The 20,480-nt window shown below is 38.0% G+C and overlaps 1 protein-coding gene across 1 annotated transcript; it reads right to left on the reverse strand.

The window, feature by feature from the left end:
* Positions 1–914: 914 nt before the first annotated feature.
* LOC139744194 (CWF19-like protein 1) lies at positions 915–18,242 on the reverse strand. Its single transcript, XM_071654644.1, has 14 exons — positions 18,219–18,242; positions 15,871–15,955; positions 15,050–15,134; positions 13,828–13,929; positions 10,706–10,917; positions 9,728–9,928; positions 8,855–8,980; positions 7,930–8,086; positions 7,230–7,309; positions 3,942–4,034; positions 3,355–3,471; positions 2,602–2,715; positions 1,838–1,935; positions 915–1,261 (listed from the first exon to the last, which is right to left on the reverse strand). Exons 1-14 carry the CDS (start codon positions 18,239–18,241, stop codon positions 1,123–1,125), a joined length of 1,632 nt encoding a protein of 543 aa, XP_071510745.1. The 5' UTR covers position 18,242; the 3' UTR covers positions 915–1,122.
* Positions 18,243–20,480: the final 2,238 nt, after the last annotated feature.

Genomic DNA, 20,480 nt, shown 5'->3' on the forward strand with positions numbered 1-20,480 from the left:
TATCAAAATTTCGTTATAACCGAACAAATAAGCAAGTAAAAAACAGAGAGAGGATAGCCTTGTGGCCTGAATCTTTAAATCATTATAACCAAAATTTTGTTATAAACCGTATTTGTTATTACGGGAGTGCACTGTACTGGAAAATTAATCTATGCAATGCTATGTTGGACCTGTCATGCATGGTCAAAATATCATTCTGAAATATGTGTGATGATACTGTAACAAACACTTAAAAGATTACCATTGGTTTTACTATAAAATATAGCATGTTGCTTTCATTTTCCAACTTTCAAAAGATAACCAGTGAGAAATTGATAATTCAGATGAAAATAATCACTGGAATTGATATGCCAAATATGATATAGCATGTACAGTGCAGTTTACTGTTTAATTCCACCTAACTTTTTAAAGAGCATAGGTATTGTATACTATCCACGATATCTTATGCTTCTTCTACTTCCATTTTCATCAACAACCCCTGTCGTTTGCTGGATACTTCACTTCGGAACTGAAATTATTTACTGGTAAGTGTTATAAAATGGGCTTTAGAATCTCTGTAATCTGATTGGTCGTTTGTCATACATTGATTTTTTTATAATTGATCCACACTGATCCACGCTTGCACACATACACTTTTGGGGGTTATATGCATTTGGATACCTCAAAAGGTATCGCATTATGTCTGAAGTAGTAATATATGCTACTAAAAAAATCTTTTTGCATATATGAAATGCACAGTGTTAAAAGGAAAGCAGTACAGACTGTTGGTGAGGTGAGATTAACAAATCCTGAAGCATTCATTAAAATTCCACTAGGAATGCATCCAACAGTCTCATGACCAGGCTTCACAGCAATTTGCCTGCACTGCAAACAATTCCACCCTTTTGTCAATGTTGAGCACAATGCCAAAGGCTTGGTCGTGGTCCTCCAAACAGAGATTGCCTTCTGTGCAAATGTGAACCTCTGAAGGTGTCAAAATCGACCACGCACAATGAGATGACAGGTAATCACTCTCAAGGTGTTTGCGTTATCACAGTTCGGCCAGTCGGCTCTCGTCTGCGCCTATCATGTCATGTGAACGTCCAAGGAGAGTCTGCTCCTCTCTTCAAGGAAGAGTCACGGTCATTCATTGAAATCAAACGGCTGAAAGTCTTCTCGGAATGTAGAGGCCATCTTGGATTCCTCCTCCTTGGTGTAGTTGCAGTTCTTCCAGTTGATCCTGTCTGGCATGTCCAAAAGCTCCTCCGCTGCCATCACCTCTCTGCAAGACAGACGCAAGTTTTCATATCAGAGTACGCCTTTAATGATATATTCTCCATGTGAGGTGTCATGGTTAAATGAAATCAAAGCCCACATATAAATGTGGATCGAGTGAAATTAACAATATTAGTAGAACACATCAATGAAAGTTTGAGGAAAATCAGATCATTGATTCATAAGTTATGAATTTTTAAAGTTTCAGTGCTGTCATCACTGGATAAGAGTTCATGATGTCATTATGGACAGCGATATATAAAGAAAGCAAGGAGAATCCTACAAAACTTAATTTTTCATGAGAAGTACACAGCCAATTAACTTGTTACTGACATATATTAATGGGAATATTAATCCCCCTACTTTCTGACAGTAGTATTCAAAAGTCAAGTGCTCTTTCACTAAGCTAGAAAAGTGAAAATATGTTGAATTTTCCTACTATTGGTACTATTCCTTATCTTTAATGATAAGGCATCTGTTTGCCTTCTGTATGAATGATTAAATTTATCAAATTGAAATCTGCTGGTATGATACACTGAAAAACTACATGCAAATGAAACCAAAATGAAACACAGTCACTTACCTGCCAAACTGAAGAGGAAAGAACTTCTTGATCCTGTGAAGGAGCTTCTCACCGTTGTTTAATTCAGCATAGAAATATGGGGATCCACAGGAGAGAATCTAAACACAAAAGGAGCACAGTCAACTCTTCTGGAGCAAAACACATCTGGGTAGACATACAAGAGCATCACCTCACACAAACGTCAAATTAAAGATTATCATTTGCCCATACAATTAAATTTTGCCACTTTGGTGTTCCCATATGCTTTGACTATCCGTTGTTAAAACATGATGTTAACATAGGCAACTGTACTGCGATCTTTGGAACTGGGCTGACTGCCATTCTATACAGAGTTGGGTTAGTAAGAGATTTGTCTGTTTGTACATTCAGTCCTCTCCCTGATAGGCTTGTACACAAATTCATGACAAACACAAAGATTCAACACTTCTCAGTAAAGTCCTTTCTGATGTGCATTTTGAATTCATATACATTATACAAGATGCAACATGAATTGCTTTATTATAAAAAACACTATACATTTTGTATGACTAACTGTGATATTAAAGTATAACAGCCACTTCCATATTGACTCCTGCTGATGTGGATAGGTCTACAAATCGCACATTCTGAAACTGTTTGGTACCAAACTCTCTACTCACTGTTATGTCCTAATAAGTGTGTGTTGTGATAGAAATGATCCTCTTAAAAACCTTGAAACCAAGCTAGAAATAAACAATTACAAACAGAACTAGTGAAAGAAAGAAAGAAAATAAAATTAGCTCTACCTGTTTGAGTTCTGTATGTTTGGGGATCTCTGCCAGCTCCAGCTTGTGTTGTTTTGCAATCCTGAAGAACACTTCTTTGATGTCATCTACTTTTGACTTGTCCACTGGTATGACCTGGATGACACATAAAACTCTTATTAAAATTGCTCACATTCTTGTATACAAGACATGGGTCAAAGGCTGAGGTACTTTTTTGTGGAAAATATCTGACTTTTTGGCCCCCCTACTTTTATGCAGGAAATATAAGATGCCCCCCCCTTTTTTTTTTTTTTTTGCTTGTCAGCCTATTTTGGTACAAAAGTAACAGCACCCCCCCCCCCCCCATCCTGAAAACGAATTGATCCCTGTTCCCATAAAGTTGGCCCCTCACTTTGAAAAACGTAGTGCCAGCTCTGTGTCCTACTTGATAACTGAAGACAGATTATATCACCTACACAAATGTATGTAAAGTTGAATCTTTGCTCTGCTAAACGTCACCAAAGATGTTAAGGTGAGATGTGAAATTAAAACGATTACGGCTGACAACAAATGTACTTAATCAGGGTCAAGTACATTTACACATCAAAGCCAGCAAGTCATTATCATAAGCTATTGCCACTAAGAAGTGGTCATTTCCAATGATCAAATACTTGTACACCACATACACCTATTTGCTATTCCCATTGGCATAGGGTTGAGGATTGAGGTCAGTCTTTAAATTACAGACTTGCATCATCATTAAAGTACAAAAACACACTGACACTACTGGTGTACCTGTAGCTGAAGATGTTGTGTTCTGAAGTTCCTCTCATAGATAACACATGTCTTCCCTTTAGACTTGTAGAAATTCCTCAGTGCAGACTTGAATTGATCTAACTCTGTTTGTACATCCTACAATGTTGGGGGTAAAAAAGAGAAAACAGATGAAAATAAACAAATGTTGCATAAGAAAATGCAAACATCAACGATGCAATGAAAATTAAGAACATTGACCTCAACAGATAAACTGGTACAAACATGAAAATGTAAGATTTGCACTGTTAGGTGGCAAGAATCAATATCAGTACACATTGTGAGAAGTTAATGTACTGTAAAACATGATATTTTTGTGGCATGAAATTTTTCGCAAATTGGATCCAATACCCTTTTACACAGCACAAAATTTTCACCAGTTGCCTCTAACATTCAATGCGTATAATGTAGACAAGAACATTTGCATGCATTTTAATGTTGTAAATCTTGGCTCTTTAGAAATTAGCGAAAGTAATATGCACGCAAACATTCCTTATTTACAGTATACTATCATTAGCTATATGTATGCAAAATAAACAAGAAAACACACAGAAAAGTATAAAACTTACTTCAGGCAGATCAAGGGAAGACTGGTAGTGTCCAATGGGAAGAATTAAGCAGTGGTCTGAGACAAGTGCTCCTTTGGCTAGGGCCACATAGCACTGTAGCAGAATCACAGGAGTAAGTGGTGGTCAGAATCGTAAAGTGATCATAACTGAGGAAATAAAATATAAGTTTTCTCTCTGAGTGATACTCTTATTTACAATGGACTCCCGTTATATTGAAGACCTCGGGACCCGCAGTTTTCTTTTGTTATATTGAAATTTTGTTATAACTGAACAAATAAACAATAAATATACATGGAGTGGACAATGTTGTGGCCTGAATTTTGACTTTGTTGTGACCGGAATTTTGTTATAACTGTGTTCGTTATAACAGGAGTGCACTGTAATGGCCTGCCTTAGAAAAGGCCTTATTATACAAATAAGCCACTTTATAGAGGGCATTAGTGAGAATTATTCATCTTTAGTAACTATGGACTATTGAAGGGAGAGAAGGTGGATAGTTAATTACATCAGACAAAATTATGTGCACTATTTGTTTCATAAATGGTGACAGATCCTTGTCATTTCACTAAATAAAATGTTACCAGAAATAAGTCAATTTTTCATGCCGTCAATCCCTCGTTTGAGGCGAGTCCCCAACTGGGGTTCTCCAAAGTGGGGTGCGTATATTTGTCGTTTGGGAGTTGGGAGTCGAACGTGACAAACCTGGAGGCCAAGCCAGGGTTTGATGACTCCAGCAGCTGTCGTATTACGTAAGAGCATGATAAGGATATCTGCCTGTGGCAGACCATTCAAAGTGAACTCAATTTTCTCTATCCTTTTTAAAGTTTTCAATTTTATATTCTATTGAGAAATTCTATGGTCATCCATTTTACATTTCGAACGAAAAAAATTGACCCGTAAATAACGAAAATACAGGAATAAGAAGGAGAGCATTACCAGTTTGCCGGTGCTGACAATGTGCTATTTGGAGTTACAACGGGGAGGTGAGACTACCTCCCTGGTTACAATCAGCCTGCTGACTGGATCATTGAGAAAGCAGCTGTCGTATTACGTAAGAGCATGATAAGGATATCTGCCTGTGGCAGACCATTCAAAGTGAACTCAATTTTTCTCTATCCTTTTTAAAGTTTTCAATTTTATATTCTATTGAGAAATTCTATGGTCATCCATTTTACATTTCGAACGAAAAAAATTGACCCGTAAATAACAAAAATACATGAATAAGAAGGAGAGCATTGCCAGTTTGCCGGTGCTGACAATGTGCTGTTTGGCAGTGAGTTACAACGGGGAGGTGAGACTACCTCCCTGGTTACAATCAGCCTGCTGAGAAAGAGAGAGAGAGGGGAGAGAGAGAGAGAGAGAGAGAGAGAGGGGGGGGGGGGGGGGGGGAGAGATGGGGGGAGGGAGAAGGGGAGAGACAAAATGGAATGACAATAGTTCCAGTCACTGCAGTACAGGCATGCTCTGTCTGCATACGCTGAATGTCTACACTCACACACACACACACACACGTACACACACACACACGCACCATGGAGCTACATAGCCCATGCCCAAAACCGAAAACAATCTCCTCCTCTCGCGGTGCCCCCCCCCCCCCCCGCCCCCCCCCCCCCCCCCCCCCACCCCCCCCCCATCCTGTGGCGCTGTGGCGATGGACTGATGCTTAGATTAGGCCAGGGTCAAGAAACACGTGTTTTATATCTTTGATTTTAAGTCATTGATTGCCAAGATATGCCACTGGCATCATTTACGGGGGTGTAGCCTCTTCAAACGAGAGATTTGCGTCATGTTAGTGCTGAACTCCTACTTGCCTTGTGGTTCAGCTATTGTAAACTGAACCACATATATGAATAATTGTAATGCATTTATCATACCTGCCAATCCTGAGACTTAATAAATCTGAACAAACAAAGAAAAATTATTAAAAAAATGGAACTTTCATAAATTTCATATACTTTACTATTAACAGATATTTCCTAAAAATCAGAACACACTGAAATTAATGCACTAATACATTTTTCTGTCAGTGAGAAATCTGAATATTCAGATTAAAACTGAACAGTTGGCAGGTATGATTTATTATCAACAGGCAATGCAGCTGAGCGCAGATAAGCGGTCGTTAATACTGGTCATAAGCATATTTCCAGTGAAAAGTAAATGTGGCTATTGTGGGTAGAATAAAAGACTGGTCACATGATATCTCTTAACCCTACTCAGACTGGGCTTTTTTGGCTATGCTATATCTGGGGGGGGGGGGGGGGGGGGGCAGATTCGCCCCCTCCTTCAGATCTCGCCTATGGAACGCGTGATCGCACCGAAAATCGGCACACGCGATGCCCGCGACGTATACTATCAAAATGTATGGTTGCTTTCTCCGAAAAATTTTTTCTTATATTTCATATTAATTAATTATTGTAATTTATGCATAAAATCAATTTTGGGCTCTAAATCACTTCTTAATGCTCTAATTAAGCTAATTTCTTTTTAAAAATGTTTCTTGTATCATTCTCCTGAGACATAGGATAAAAAAAAAATCTGTATCGACATTAATTTCTTATGTACAGTTGATTGTTTTTTGAATTTCTTATGTGTTTCTTTGTTTTTCGACCTTTTGTTTTTGTTTGTTTTTTGGCCCAAATTTGTCACAGACATTTTTCGAAGCTTTATTATGCTAAAATAAATTAATTTCGTCCATTCTAAGTCAAGATATGAATTCTTATGTGAATTAATTGACAAAACACAATTTGCATTGGATTTGTACACAAAATCACGTTTTGGAGCAATTTTGGGGTTGACAAATTTTTTTCGAACGGGCGTCGCATCAAAACGGTACGCGCGGGCGCAACAATTTTGGTCTCAAAAGTTGCGCGATACTTGAAAGAAAAAAGCCATGAAATATCGCAGTGGGAGCTTATCGCGCTACGAAGATATTGCGCGAAACGTCGAGGGGGGCGGATTCGGCCCCCTCCCCCCCAGCCTGATTAGGGTTAACCAATCATTTGATTAGGATCTATACTATCCCCACTTCATAACACACACACACACACACACACACACACACACAAAATCATACATCTGTGTGGTACTCACTCCTGCACCTTTGTACTTTGTACAAACCTCGAATGGTCTAAGCATAGCATACATCTAGCTAACATAACTAACCATTTGCTGTTACAGTCTACAACTTGCTCAAGATACGTGTACTTTGTTGAACATGCACCATGTTTACAAGCTGTGCATATACATGCTTTCATTTGGATCAATTTCAAGAAATGGATATCTCACCGATGTTCCCACACTGCCAACAAGATGCTTTTCAACCTCTGGACTGCCAAGACAAAACCAGCACGGACCTGTGGGCTGAGCTGTTATAAATACAAAAACATAAGACTGTTATTAACCCATGATGGCAGGTGGTACATGTACTGAATGAACTGGAACACACTTAATATTCATCTGTCATCTCGGCTCCCTGACTACAGTCAACGGCTATAATATTTACTTTTTCTTAGAAAAAGTTCAAACCAAAGCATTCGTTTTGCATGCTCATTGGCCCAAATGTCACAAATATAAATCTGATAAAAGTTGCCTTATTATCATAAGCCATTTTCCATTCATTGCAGGGAAAAAAAAAAATGTACAAAAATGTGATGGCTCTTGTGTACATGCAACACATTTCTGTAATCCTAGTTTTAAAGCAGTTTGGAAATATAGGCAAAACTACCACACGAAACACCTCCTCACATCCCAACCATATCTACTTTAGTTTTGATCATCAATAGCACTAAGAAAAAAAACCAAAACACACACACAAAAAAAAAAACACAAAACAAAATAAAACAACAAAAACAGAGAGAAAAACATGCCATACAGTATGTGAATTAAAGGAGGTCCCTTTCATTCTATAATATTGACGACAATGATCCTTGGTGTCATTTGATACTGCCTTAATTATTGATGAAGCCCTCTTCCTCTTATGACCTACGATGCTTCTTGAAGGGTCTTTTGTGTTGCCTCTCTCCATCTGACCTTTGACCCTCCTGTCGCTGGTGACCTCCGCCCCTTTGGTGGTGATGCCTCTTGTGCCCTTGATGTGCTCCCTGCTTAGACCGGTCACCCATTGAGAAGAAGAACTGCTTGTTCTGGTTGGAAGGTGGCACAGTGAGACAGAGGTGCGAATCAGTCGTAAATGTTCCCTTTTTGCATCAGCGTAACACTTAAACTTGATTCTTCATAGTTTTCTGTTTCTTTTGATCTTTCCGAAGTCATACAAAAAGAAAAAAGTACACTTCGATTAATTTCATGAAACCTATCAGTTGTTGGGATGAACATCACAATGCATGATAAATGACCGGGGGGGGGGGGGGGGGGGGGTGTTTCATAAAGCTGTTTGTAAATTTATGAACTACTTATGAACGACAGGTGATCAGTTCTTGTCCTGAATCATTAAAACTCTGATAAGTATAGCACATTAGAACTGATCACCAGTCCTTTGTAAGTCGCTCATAACTTTTACGTACAGTTTTATGAAACAGGGCCCTGGCTCATCAGTACTATTCAGCAAGAACAGCGATAACAGACTGGAGGTACATATTAGGCCTACATGCAGACCATGATCCATACTTCAGTCATTCAAATACAGACTGCACATGAATATAAGTTTCAAAATACTACCAGAAATAATTCTTACTTTGAGCACACGTTTACAGTAGATAACTGAAACCATACTTTAATTTTCTCCATTCCAAATTAGTCTACGATGATTAACATAAAAGCACTTAAAATGATTGACACTTATGCACAATATGCAGTGTTGACATTTGCATGCCGAGTTATCAGGCTTGTATCTACATGTTTGCAAGCTTCTCACGAGTGGAAGCTGACACACTGTCTTTCCTTTGGTAAAATACCTCTGTTTCTTCCTGGCGAGGTCTCTTTGTCCAGGAGAACGGACACTCAGTGACTTCGTCCGGCTGTTTGACCAGCTCTGCCTGATTCAGTCTGTTCATGGGAGTGATGTTGAAAGCATACAGATACTGTACAAACATATGGGGAAAAAAATAAAGAACACTAACAATTACTGGTAGGCAAAAGCAGCGTCTTCTAAAACATCTCAATGTCCAATATTCTCTAATGGTAACAGTCGATACCGTACATTATGCAGCAGTCACACGTTATTTTGACAATGTGAGTCATATCTGTGATAAGGGATTAAGATAAATCTAAAGTTTCTGTTTACTCTGACACTGCATCTGTCCGCCATGGTAGTTCCTATTTATCTGATTCTATGGGTCCTCCATGAATAATGCAAATGGAAAGTTCTTGCAAAGACAAATATAAATCTATTTGCATTAGAATTTACACCATAGAAGTGTTATTTTCTCCAGCACTTGCATTTTTCCAGTACTAGCATTTTCTAAAAAAGATTAAGATTACCTTATGATGACTTAAATGGCTAAACTATAGATAAATGGGCTGTGATACTTTCATATGCCTGGTTCCCTGTGTGCCTCATCTCCTCTTTCACATCAGGTGAATTTCACTCCAAGACCCTCAATCATGTTGCATTTGTTAATCATGCAAATGTGCCCTTATTCAAGAGTATCAACTGATACCAAAATTCTATTTTGATTGTGAAATATGTCAGAAAATTTCTACAAGAAAATTTATCTATTGATACAGGAATTCTATTTTGATGATCTAGATCAAATATGTCACATAAGTTTACAAGTTAATCTAGGACAGGCTTTGAGAGAAGGATAGAAAAAAAAAATAAATGAAACCTTTTTCTTTTCTGCATTGCCAACTTTAGCAAGGCCAAGAAACCGCGTAACATGCTTGGCACTCTCTGCTAAGATCCTGTGGTTCCTGTACGGAGTTCTCTCATAGAAGACATTCTGCATTGCTGAGAAATGGTAACGGGGTCGAAGCGCCAGGGCCAGATCTCCGATGAGAGGCGACGGATTTACAGGTTTGACATTCTCCTGCAAGCCAGTGAAACAAACATTTATTTTTGCAATATCATCCTAATCTCATGTTTCGCTCAAATTTTGCCATTGGTAAATATATTTGATTAATAAATATATTACAAACCGTACTTGACTTTGCATCACAAGAGCCTGATGATAAGGGAAATATCACTGATTAACCAATAATCTCAATGTAAATACTAGAAAAGCACTCTCAGAGCGCAAACCTCCACCAAGCAGCTACTTTCCACCAATGATCTTGCTCTTCCAGAGTTTGCATGCTGAAAAATTGCCCGTTATCCCAATATAGAAGCCTTTGTATTGTCATAAACCCTCGGCTGCGCGGCGCACCTCGCCCTAGCAGAAACTAGAGCATGCACTTTAGTGCGCGTATGAAAACCTCAAAAATGTGCAGCTTGAACTCCCAAGTTCATTGACCCTACCTGCCAAAATATCGAAAATCCTTCAAAAAATCCATAAAATTTCCTGATCACTAAAAAAATGTAATCATCTGTTCCTTAAGCATTCTCAACCTTTCCTGCAAGTTTCATCTGAATCCTTGCACAACTTTTTGAGTTATTTTGCACACAGACAAACAAACAAACAAACAAACAAACAAATAAACACACAAACAATCAAACCAACAAACCAACACCGATGAAAACATAACCTCCTCCCTTGGTGGAGGTAACAAGATCATACTATTGTGTGAATGCAGACATTACACAGATTTCTAGCCCTGACCTTGACATTGTCATTAATGTTTTTACAATCATGTGCATAGGAACTTACTGCATTATTGGCATACTGCGTCACACCACTTGGCCACTGAGATGTCAAGAGTACATCCACACCTTTGAATTTGCTGTTGGACACCAGGGGCAAGCCCAGAGCATCTATATCTGCTCTTGTGAAGTGGCAAGCATCTCCAGCACCACTGGACTCTGTTCCACTCAGGTATGCAATCTGCAAGCCCGACGCTGTCGAGTAGATGCCCCGTTTACCTGGGTTTGGTTGAGAATGACATAATGTCCAAGAGATAAGTTCAGCACACTGCATCTTACCCTTCACTCTCATCATAATCATATCCTTATGGCAATATCATTCTTTGGATTGCATCTGGGACACCATATGACAGTGATCAAATACAAAACAGTCATTGTGCTGTGCGAATCCCATCATCTACATGCATAAATGACTATCTTAAAAAAAAAAGACAGTTTCATAACTTCGTCAAGAGTATCTATAGATATCACTAAGCATGACAAAATACAGTGGACTCCCGTTCCGACGAAGTTCTCGGGACTGGCAGTTTTCTTTCGTTATACTGAAATTTCGTTATAACCAAACACATAAACTAGAAATATCACTTAAGGTGATTAATACCCCCGCCCCGTGACGACAGTCTTACCCAAGGAATGATCTTTCCTTGATCTTCTGCCATTTAAATGCCGTTACCATGGCAACGCAGCTTCCGACACGTCCGAAAAATATGTCTTGCACATCTTCCCACAAAGACTATTGTGTGTGCCACATTTCATAAGCTTTTGTCAAAAACTGAGGAAGTAGTTCAATCCACAAGATCTTTCCTTGATCTTCCATTAATATGCCGTTACCATGGCAACGCAGCTTCCGACACGTCCAAAAAATATGTCTTGCACATCTTCCCACCAAGACCAATGTGTGTGCCACATTTCATGAGCTTCAGTCGAATACAGAGGAAGTAGTTCAATCCGCAAGATCTTTCCTTGATCTTCTGCCATTTATATGCCGTTACCATGGCAACGCAGCTTCCGACACATCTCAAAAATATGCCTTCCACATCTTCCCACCAAGATCAAGGTGTGTGCCACATTTCATAAGCTTTGGTCAAAAAACTGAGGAAGTAGTTAAATCCGCAAGATCTTTCCTTGATCTTCTGCCATTAATATGCCGTTACCATGGCAACGTACTTTCGGGTACTGTCAAAAAATGCGTCTTGCACATCTACAACCAAAGGCACACATCTGTACCAAGTTTCATGGAAATTGGGCAAAAACTGAGGAAGTAGTTTGCAACACAAAATTTTCCATCATTTTGGCTCATAATATGTGAGCTGTTACCATGGCAACATACTTTTTGTCACTGTCAAGAAATGTGTCATGCTGACCTATATCCTAAGACAAACATTCAATATGAATTCCATGAGAATTGGAAGAACACTGATGAAGCAGTTTTGCCATGAAGCATTTTGCCCTATATTTTACCAATAACATGCCGTTACCATGGCAACGCACTTTTTGCCACTGCGGAAATATGTGTCTTGCACATTAACATATTCAGACGAACATCTGTACCTAATTTCATAAAAATTGATCAAAAACTGTGGGAGGAGTTCGCGACGCAAGATTTGTACCCATTTTTGCCCATAATATGCCGTTACCATGGCAACGTACTTTTGGGTACTGTCAAAAAATACGTCTTGCACATCTACAACCCAAGGCACACATCTGTGCCAAGTTTTATGGGAATCGGTTGAAAACTGAGGAAGTAGTTCGCGACGCAAGATTTGCAACGGACCGACCGCCCGACCGACCGCCCGACCGACCGCCCGACCGTCCGCTGATTCCTATATACCCCCTTCAAACTTCGTTTGGCGGGGGTATAACAAGAAAAAGCATAGAGCTGATCACTTTGCGACCTTGATTTTTATTTCTTTGTAACCAGAATTTTTTTTATAACGGTGTTTGTTATAACGCCAACGGGAGTACACTGTATAAGGAGTTTGAGGCGGTCCATCCACACAGTCAAGTGATTTGACTACACTATGCATGGCAAAATATTGGAGTTTTGAGGTGTTCTCTCCACACATTTTTAAAGGACTCAATGCAAAGGAAGATGCAGAAGGTATTCCACAAAGATTGTGGTGATGCTATAGTTCTATGTAACTTACTGACAAGATTACCCTCTTCTGAGTTAACCTCATTATGATGTAAAACCTATTTCGAGATAGTTGCAAAACACATAGCGTGTCATAGTAAGTTTCATTCAACAGCCTAATGTGCTCATTGTGCCACAACATCAACAGAGCAATTAAAGATTGACCCTTGACACTTGACCTTCATACATCCATCAATGGCACAGAACTGTGACTGGGGATCACTACATGTATATGGATGACCTTATGGATAAAAGAAAAAAATACAGGTGAAGAGGGAGGCATTGTCAAATTGACGCCATGAGCCACCGATGGTGCTATATTGTAAGAGAGAATTGGAAGGTCTCCTTTTCATGCTCAAGATCATACATGGGCCCAAAACTTTGGAACAACCTTCCAACATCTCTACATCAAACACCTTCTATTGATGCTTTCAAATTGAACCTCTAATACCTACCTTATTAATTTGAATTGCTGATTGTCTACATGTACATGTATACTGTTTGTTTGCTTATTGTTCTTATGCTCTATCTTCTATGATACTATGTTGTATATAATGTAATCTAACTATTCATTGTTTCCACAGCACCATTTTTTATCTCTTTAGGTAAAATGAGTGCTTTATAAGAGTTCACAGTTATTATTATTAATATTATTATTATTATTATTATTATTATTATTATTATTATTATTATTATTATTATCATTATCACTATTATCATCAATATTATCTTTATTACTATAATTATAATAATCATGATTATTATTATTATCATTATTATCATCATCATTATTGTTATTGTTATTATTATTATCATTATCATCATCATCATCATCATCACCACTACCATCAAGTGACCACCCATGAGAACATCTAGAACAGATCTGAAGTACAATGTATAAAGGGTAGAGCATACATAACATCTGTTTCTGAACAGGCCAATGCAAACTTGCTTTTAATGGCACCTTTGAATAGGCATGCTTCACTTGGACTTACCAAGAAAAGTGAGGTTATCACAAATGCTGCATCCATCACTGTCATCGTAGAAGATTTCGTGGTCTGAAGTATTAGGTCCCAAGATGTACGTTGAAATGGGTACTACAACAGAGCATTTCAGAGCAGAATAAAATCGCTCAGCATTACTCATGGCTGGCAAAGATACATATTTTCATCTTGGTATACAAAGCAGATGAAAGTAATATCTACAACTATTGGATATGCATACCATTGGCAGGAAAGATACTGTTAACTGCTTTGCTAAAGTACTACAACTATTGGATATGCATATCATTGGCAGGTAACATACTGTTAACTGGTTTGCTACTTATCTGGTATTGTAGTGCTAACATAATACCCAGAGCAATTATGAAAGAGTATTCCCCTACAATGTACATGTACATGCTTTGCCACACTTAAAGGGATAGTACAGTATTGGTGGAGATGAGAATTGGGCTTTTAACTTTTTGCGAGATTCCAAGAAAACAAATAGTACAGAGCATACCATTTTAAGAGGAATTCAAAGTTTATTTGATGAAAATTTGGTTTGGAATGACTGAAACATCCAAAAACAAAGTAAAACAAAGCAATCATAATAAAGTGTGGGTCCCACACTTTATCAGAATCGCTCTGTTTTGGATATCTCAGCCATTTCAAAACCAATAATCATCAAATAAACGTTGAAATCCTCATGGAATTACATGCTCTTTCATATTTCATACAAGGTTTCTTATTATCTCACCAAAAAATGTTAGAAACCTGAAATTAGGTCTCAACCAAAACTATACAATCCCTTTAAGGTTTTATACAGACAATTTTCTCAGAAGTGTGTCTATCCAGTAACCATATTTTTCAGTCTATTTTAGTGGTATATTTTTAGAAATAAAGTTGGATAAATTATATCACATAGGAGAGCTGGTGAATCAATATACAGTGTATGGAACTTCATGGAGCTTTTATGCTGATGGGTCAAATGAGAAAGTGAAAAAAAAAAAATTAATAAACCCAGCTGAACTCCTCATGGTTTCCTTAACACAGCATATCTTTGTACATTGTACTTGCTATTCATATCACTTTCGAAGGAGATTGTCAGGGAGGGGTACAAAAGCGGAGGGGGGGGGGGATGTCATGGTGAAAAGTAGAACCTACAAAAATCCTGTAAACCCCACTACCCCTCCACCAAATGATAGTAGCATTTGGGATAAAGGCTGAAAAATCTCACCTTCCATTTTACCAGATTGAAGAAGTTTCCATTCTGCCAGGGCAGATTCACTAGTTGCGAAGAAATTTCCCACACATAGAAGCATCTGAAAACCACATTGAATTGAATCTATTATTCACATGAATTCACAAGAATGCAGTCAGTGCAAATAGAGAATGAAAGATCACAGGCACATTTGAAATATTTTGTACTTGCCCTGGGGATGTTCACTATTAATGGACACTATGAACATAAATAAGTGAGATTTACACTTGTTTGCTTCACACAAGCACAAAGGAGCTGCTGAAAGGGATAATGACTGTAAAGTTCAGGGCATCATGAAGATAAAGTTTACATTAATTTCATACATAACTGGTATGTACACATCACTATAAAACTAATGCAAATAACATTAAACTATGAAGAGGACATTTAAAAGGAAAGAGAAGCAGAAAAGCAGAAGGAACCGCCTTTTTGAATACTAGACAATTTCATGACTGCTGGATGTCAAATATAGAGAACACCAAACTTACAATAGGAGTGTTTCCAAATCTGAATATATATTGAAAATAAAACTTTGTTAACAAAAAAGGGGGTGGGGCTGGTCCATCTAGGTAATAAGAAATGTAGTGAAAATGAAACTGTAAAGAATAGACACACAATTTGCTGTGACTAGGCATAACTCAATCTTCATTTTATTTTTTTCACTATCATTTTTTGTTTAAATTTTACAAAGCTACTGTAGATTGCATTTGTTTGATATAGTCTACCCTTATATTGCACAATGATGGGCCAGTGCTACGTTGTACATCTGCAGGGACATGGCATATCTCCAGACTCACCTCAAATGGTCCTGCTTTCTTAATCACATTTCGAATTCTTGTGAAGAGCTGTGAAAATCTCCCCTCCACATCTCCACAGACCAGGCTTTATTGGGAAGATAATAATGTAACAAAATGAGCAGTGCATCAAAACATATCACGAGACCTTGAATTGACAGTTGGGCATATATATCACTGTTGGCCTGGCTTCACTTGTTTTTTCTGTTTATAGATTTTGCACATACTCTTACTACCTTTTTATTTAGTACCGGTACCTGCTATCTATGGTTTCTTGTTGAGCATAGCATTTACCTATATCTACTTTACTAATGATTTTCTTGACCATGACATTGCCATTGACATTGTCGGATAATGGAATACACTGTGTATTTCAGACATGACAGCACAATTCATTTCGAGGAAAGAGTTCCTTATGTCCCCCCCCCCCCCCCCCCCCCCCCCACTAGTTTACACAAATAATGGTTAGATAGGTTGCTGGGGTTTTTTTTTGTTTTTTTTTTGCTGATGGTGGACTAAATAAAGGTTTAATATGGGAAGTCTTCCCATAAATGGCATAACCTTTATTTAGTTTATTATCGGTAAAAAGGAATGGTAGGCCTAGTTTGTTTGTTTTGTGCAAGTTGGTGGGGAGGGGGGGACATAAGGAACTCTTTCCCATTTTGAATGTTAAAAACACCCAATCATATACAACATACACGTGTACATAAAGTTGATACTAGTCTGTTTTCATCACTTACGTAGCTACCAGGTGAACAAGTATGTCTGGTACACCTATCAAATCCAATCATTGTGTCAGTTACCCTTCGGCCCACACGTTCAATTAAGTTAATAAAGCTATTAAAGCCTCAAGGGACTCCCAGATCAGTTCAAAGGCATAGTGTAATAATAGCCTGGAAAAAAGGAGTAAAATATGGCAAGAAAATGGCAATTTCATCAACATCTGATTACAAGTAAAAAAAGTTGTGAAATGTCAAAGATTTGCTAAGTTTTGTTACTTTATGCAGTGTAGTACTATAGTAGGATCCTATAACCACATGTGTGTGTCTTTACCAACTAGAGTTTCTAGCCACATGCTGTTTTGTTGGGCACAATTTAGTAACTTCTGTAATCAGCTGGTTATTTTTATCTAATATTGATCGAACCTTCACTTTAGTCACTGGTTGACTGTTGTGCTAGTATTAGTAAGTAAGATTTCTCGTTAGACTAACTTTTATTTTTCCAGACTCCAGCCTACCAGGACATCCCCTTCAACATTTCAAGTAAAATAATGTGGCAGTGGAGAACTTCATGATCATGAGATAGGCAATCTACATCTAGGACGATCCAAATCTTTTGTAAATTATACTGCCACTACTTACTGCTCAGTTTGTCTACAGCTAGCTGTGTAACTAAGCAGTGCTGAGCTCATGCATGAATGATAAATGATCAATACACCTAGTTAGAGTCTAGCCCTCTAGACTAGTTTATAAAAACGAATAAATATCTAAAGAGGCTCTAGGTAGGTTCAGTTTGTCTGAAAGATCAGTATGTAAATTATCTGATCATAATATTGGAGATATTCCCCCCGAGACTTTATCTGGCTTCACAGAATCTCCTCTTAGATCTAACCCCCATTAGTCTAGGCCTATATCGTGATATGGAGAAGAACAGTAGACCTTAAATTTAAATGCAAAAAAAAAAAAAAAAAATCCTAAACAAGAAATGATAAAAAACTCTCGAGTCTTGCTTCTACAGTTCCACTTCTAGCTCCTCCAGAAGACCAGAGAGATGGATTTTCCTGTCCACATTAAAGTAGGTTAGATTAGAGCATGGCCAAACGGGACTAGACTAGGTTCTATAATCTAACGTTAAGACCTAACTGTTAGGCCCTACCCTAGACTTAGTAGAGAGCCAAGATTACAGATTAAGAAGTCAATGACAATGTGACAATGACAATGACTAGACTGGCTGCTCTTCTTAACGTTCCTTCTATTCTATCTAGTCTATTAGCTAGTTACCTCAGCTCACCAGAACATCTATACCCTAATATCAACTGTAACATTCATAGAACTCTATACAGATCTACCCTTGTTATCATGTCTAGACTAACTCCATTCTAGATCTAACGTTAGGCCTAACGTAATATTTAGAACTCTAACGTTATTCAAAGCAAACTTCAGTATATTTACAACATAGAGATAAACGTGTGGGACTGAACACGCGTGCTTTACAATAATTTACCTCGTTGCACTATTTACATAATGTTAGCGTTTCAAGGAACTGCGAGACAGAGATGGACATGTGGTACATTTTTACGCAAGCATGATGTTCATGACAGAATCATAAAAGCAATGAAGAAAGGTACTCACATCTTCAGTGGCTGTTCTGCCATGTCACAGACTCCAGTGTTGTAACTTGTATGGTTGGGGCACCACCTATCGACAGGGCACCTTCCCATCGACACCCTGCGTATCATGGCTGTTTGCGTATAGAACAAAAAAGTACGCGCGGGATTAAGTGTCATTAGCTATAAAAACAATAAAAACGAAGAAACGAAAATCAAACTCAAACAAACCAAGCTAAAAATTACACATCCGATCAGTAACGACGCATGGCTGTGAAATTCACGTGTATTACCTATGGCCTGTGAAATTCACGTGTATACCTATGCTGTGAAATTCACGTGTATACCTATGGAGGAGAGGGGGTGTCGATCGCAAGGTTCCCTTTTTAGCTGCGCGAAGAAAACGGAACGCACGCACTAAAATTGCGCTATTTTAAAACGGAGATTCATAATCAACGAGACGGTCACGACATTCAAAACTGCAGTATTTATGGCATATTTGAGGTAAGAATTAGGCGGATTTGTATTATATTTTTAGAATAAACAAGCTACAGATCCTTAGGGTGTCGATACGTGGTACCCCCAACCCTACTTACGACTTTACGTGCATGACAAACAGAGCACAGAAGTGCGCATGAGGTCTACTCTCGCAGTAAGCCATGCATGGAGCCCAAAAGCGGCCATTTTAGGAAGCAAATCGCTCTACGTGACCTGTAAGAGTGAATTCTGCCCACAGAACTCTTATCTGTGATTCTGCCTCCCTTTAATTTTCTCAATTTTATTATTTTTTTTAAAGCTTTATCAACAGTTTTCTATCATATTCTCTCTTTCAATTCAAGTTTCTTGCTTAGGCTTGCAATTTTATGAAGTTTCTTGTATTATTTTCATCAGGCGTACATGTATTTTGATAATTTGGTTGTGCATTACTACAGTACAGTTTATTCCTCATGACATGGTGAAATACTTGGAAAATTTTCTAGCAAAAAAAAAAAAAAAGAAGGAAAGAAAGAAAATCTTTCTCGTATTATTTTCATATTTTGATAATTTGAATGTGTATTACAGTTCCACATTTGTATGATTTTTCAGCCTTAAAGGGACTGCTCACGTGATCTGGAAGCCAGTGTCATTTTCTTCTTTTTTGTTTCATTTCAAAATGATGTTGGTCAGTATTAAAGGGATCGTACCGTTTTGGTTGAGACCTAATTTCAGGTTTCTAACATTTTTTGGTGAAATAATGAGAAACCTCTTATGAAATATGAAAGAGCATGTAATTCTACGAGGAATTCAACGATTATTTGATGAAAATTGGTTTTGAAATGGCTGAGATATCCAAAAAAGAGCAATTCTAATAAAGTGTGGGACCGACATTTCATTACAATTGCTTTGTTTTACTTTGTTTTTGGATGTTTCAGTCATTCCAAACCCGATTTTCATCAAATAAACTTTGAATTCCTCTTAAAATGGTATGCTCTGTACTATATCAGTTGTTTTCTTGGTATCTCCCAAAAAGTTAAAACCAAATTCTCACTCAGTCTCCACCAATACTGTATACTGTCCCTTTAAGTTTGTTGAATTTTTGTTTTTTTCAGGGGGAATTTGTAAATGAGCATCGCAACACGAGGGACTCCGTAGCTTTAGATATCATGGCTGTTGCTTTAAATCTTGATAGCTTTACTTTATCATTCCTTTGATCCGATTTCATCACGCAGAAATTAGTTTTTTGATGTCATATTATATAACTTTCATTTTATATTCTGTACGGTACTAAACATGGTGCATATTGTATCAGATTTTCATCTTTCTGACTACCTGTAATTCACTTCCTATTCTGTATAACTAGTGGTACAATACATGGTTCATTATATTCATTCATTTTTCTGACTGATTGATTTGCTCTTGGAATATCTGTGATGTTTGTGTATTGGATTTCAGTTGGTGCTTGCTGATATTTTTCATCATGGTGGTGCGCTGTTGTCATGGGTGCTGGTGTCGTCGGTGATGTCTGGTTCCTGGGTGAGTGTGCTTTTGGTGTGTATTATAGCGCTGGAGCGGGGTTCATGCGCGTCCACACATTACGGCGATTGTTGTATTTAATGGGGATCTATCTATTGATAATTTTCCCCACAATGTGCGTATTCTTTAAATATAGATTCATGTGTTGTTAATGGAGATGGGTGAATTGTTAGATGAAATGGGGGATGTAGCGATGTGTGTGTGTTGGGTTCATAAAAACTGTATAGGTTGATTCATAATGTTATTCGTAACAATGTAAATACGGGTTCATGTT

This window comes from Diadema antillarum, unplaced genomic scaffold, assembly GCF_040938485.1.
Source record: "Diadema antillarum isolate AM-2024a unplaced genomic scaffold, OU_Dant_1.0 seq00001146_RagTag, whole genome shotgun sequence".
In the NCBI taxonomy this organism is placed as follows: domain Eukaryota; kingdom Metazoa; phylum Echinodermata; class Echinoidea; order Diadematoida; family Diadematidae; genus Diadema; species Diadema antillarum.

Coding starts and splice junctions, on each gene's coding strand:
- LOC139744194 (XM_071654644.1), bottom strand. CDS start 18,241: ATGGCAGAACAGCCACTGAAGAT. Junction 10,918..13,827: donor TGATAACCTCACTTTTCTTG/GTAAGTCCAAGT, acceptor AACCAAACCCAG/GTAAACGGGGCATCTACTCG. Junction 1,262..1,837: donor TTTCCTCTTCAGTTTGGCAG/GTAAGTGACTGT, acceptor TCTGTCTTGCAG/AGAGGTGATGGCAGCGGAGG.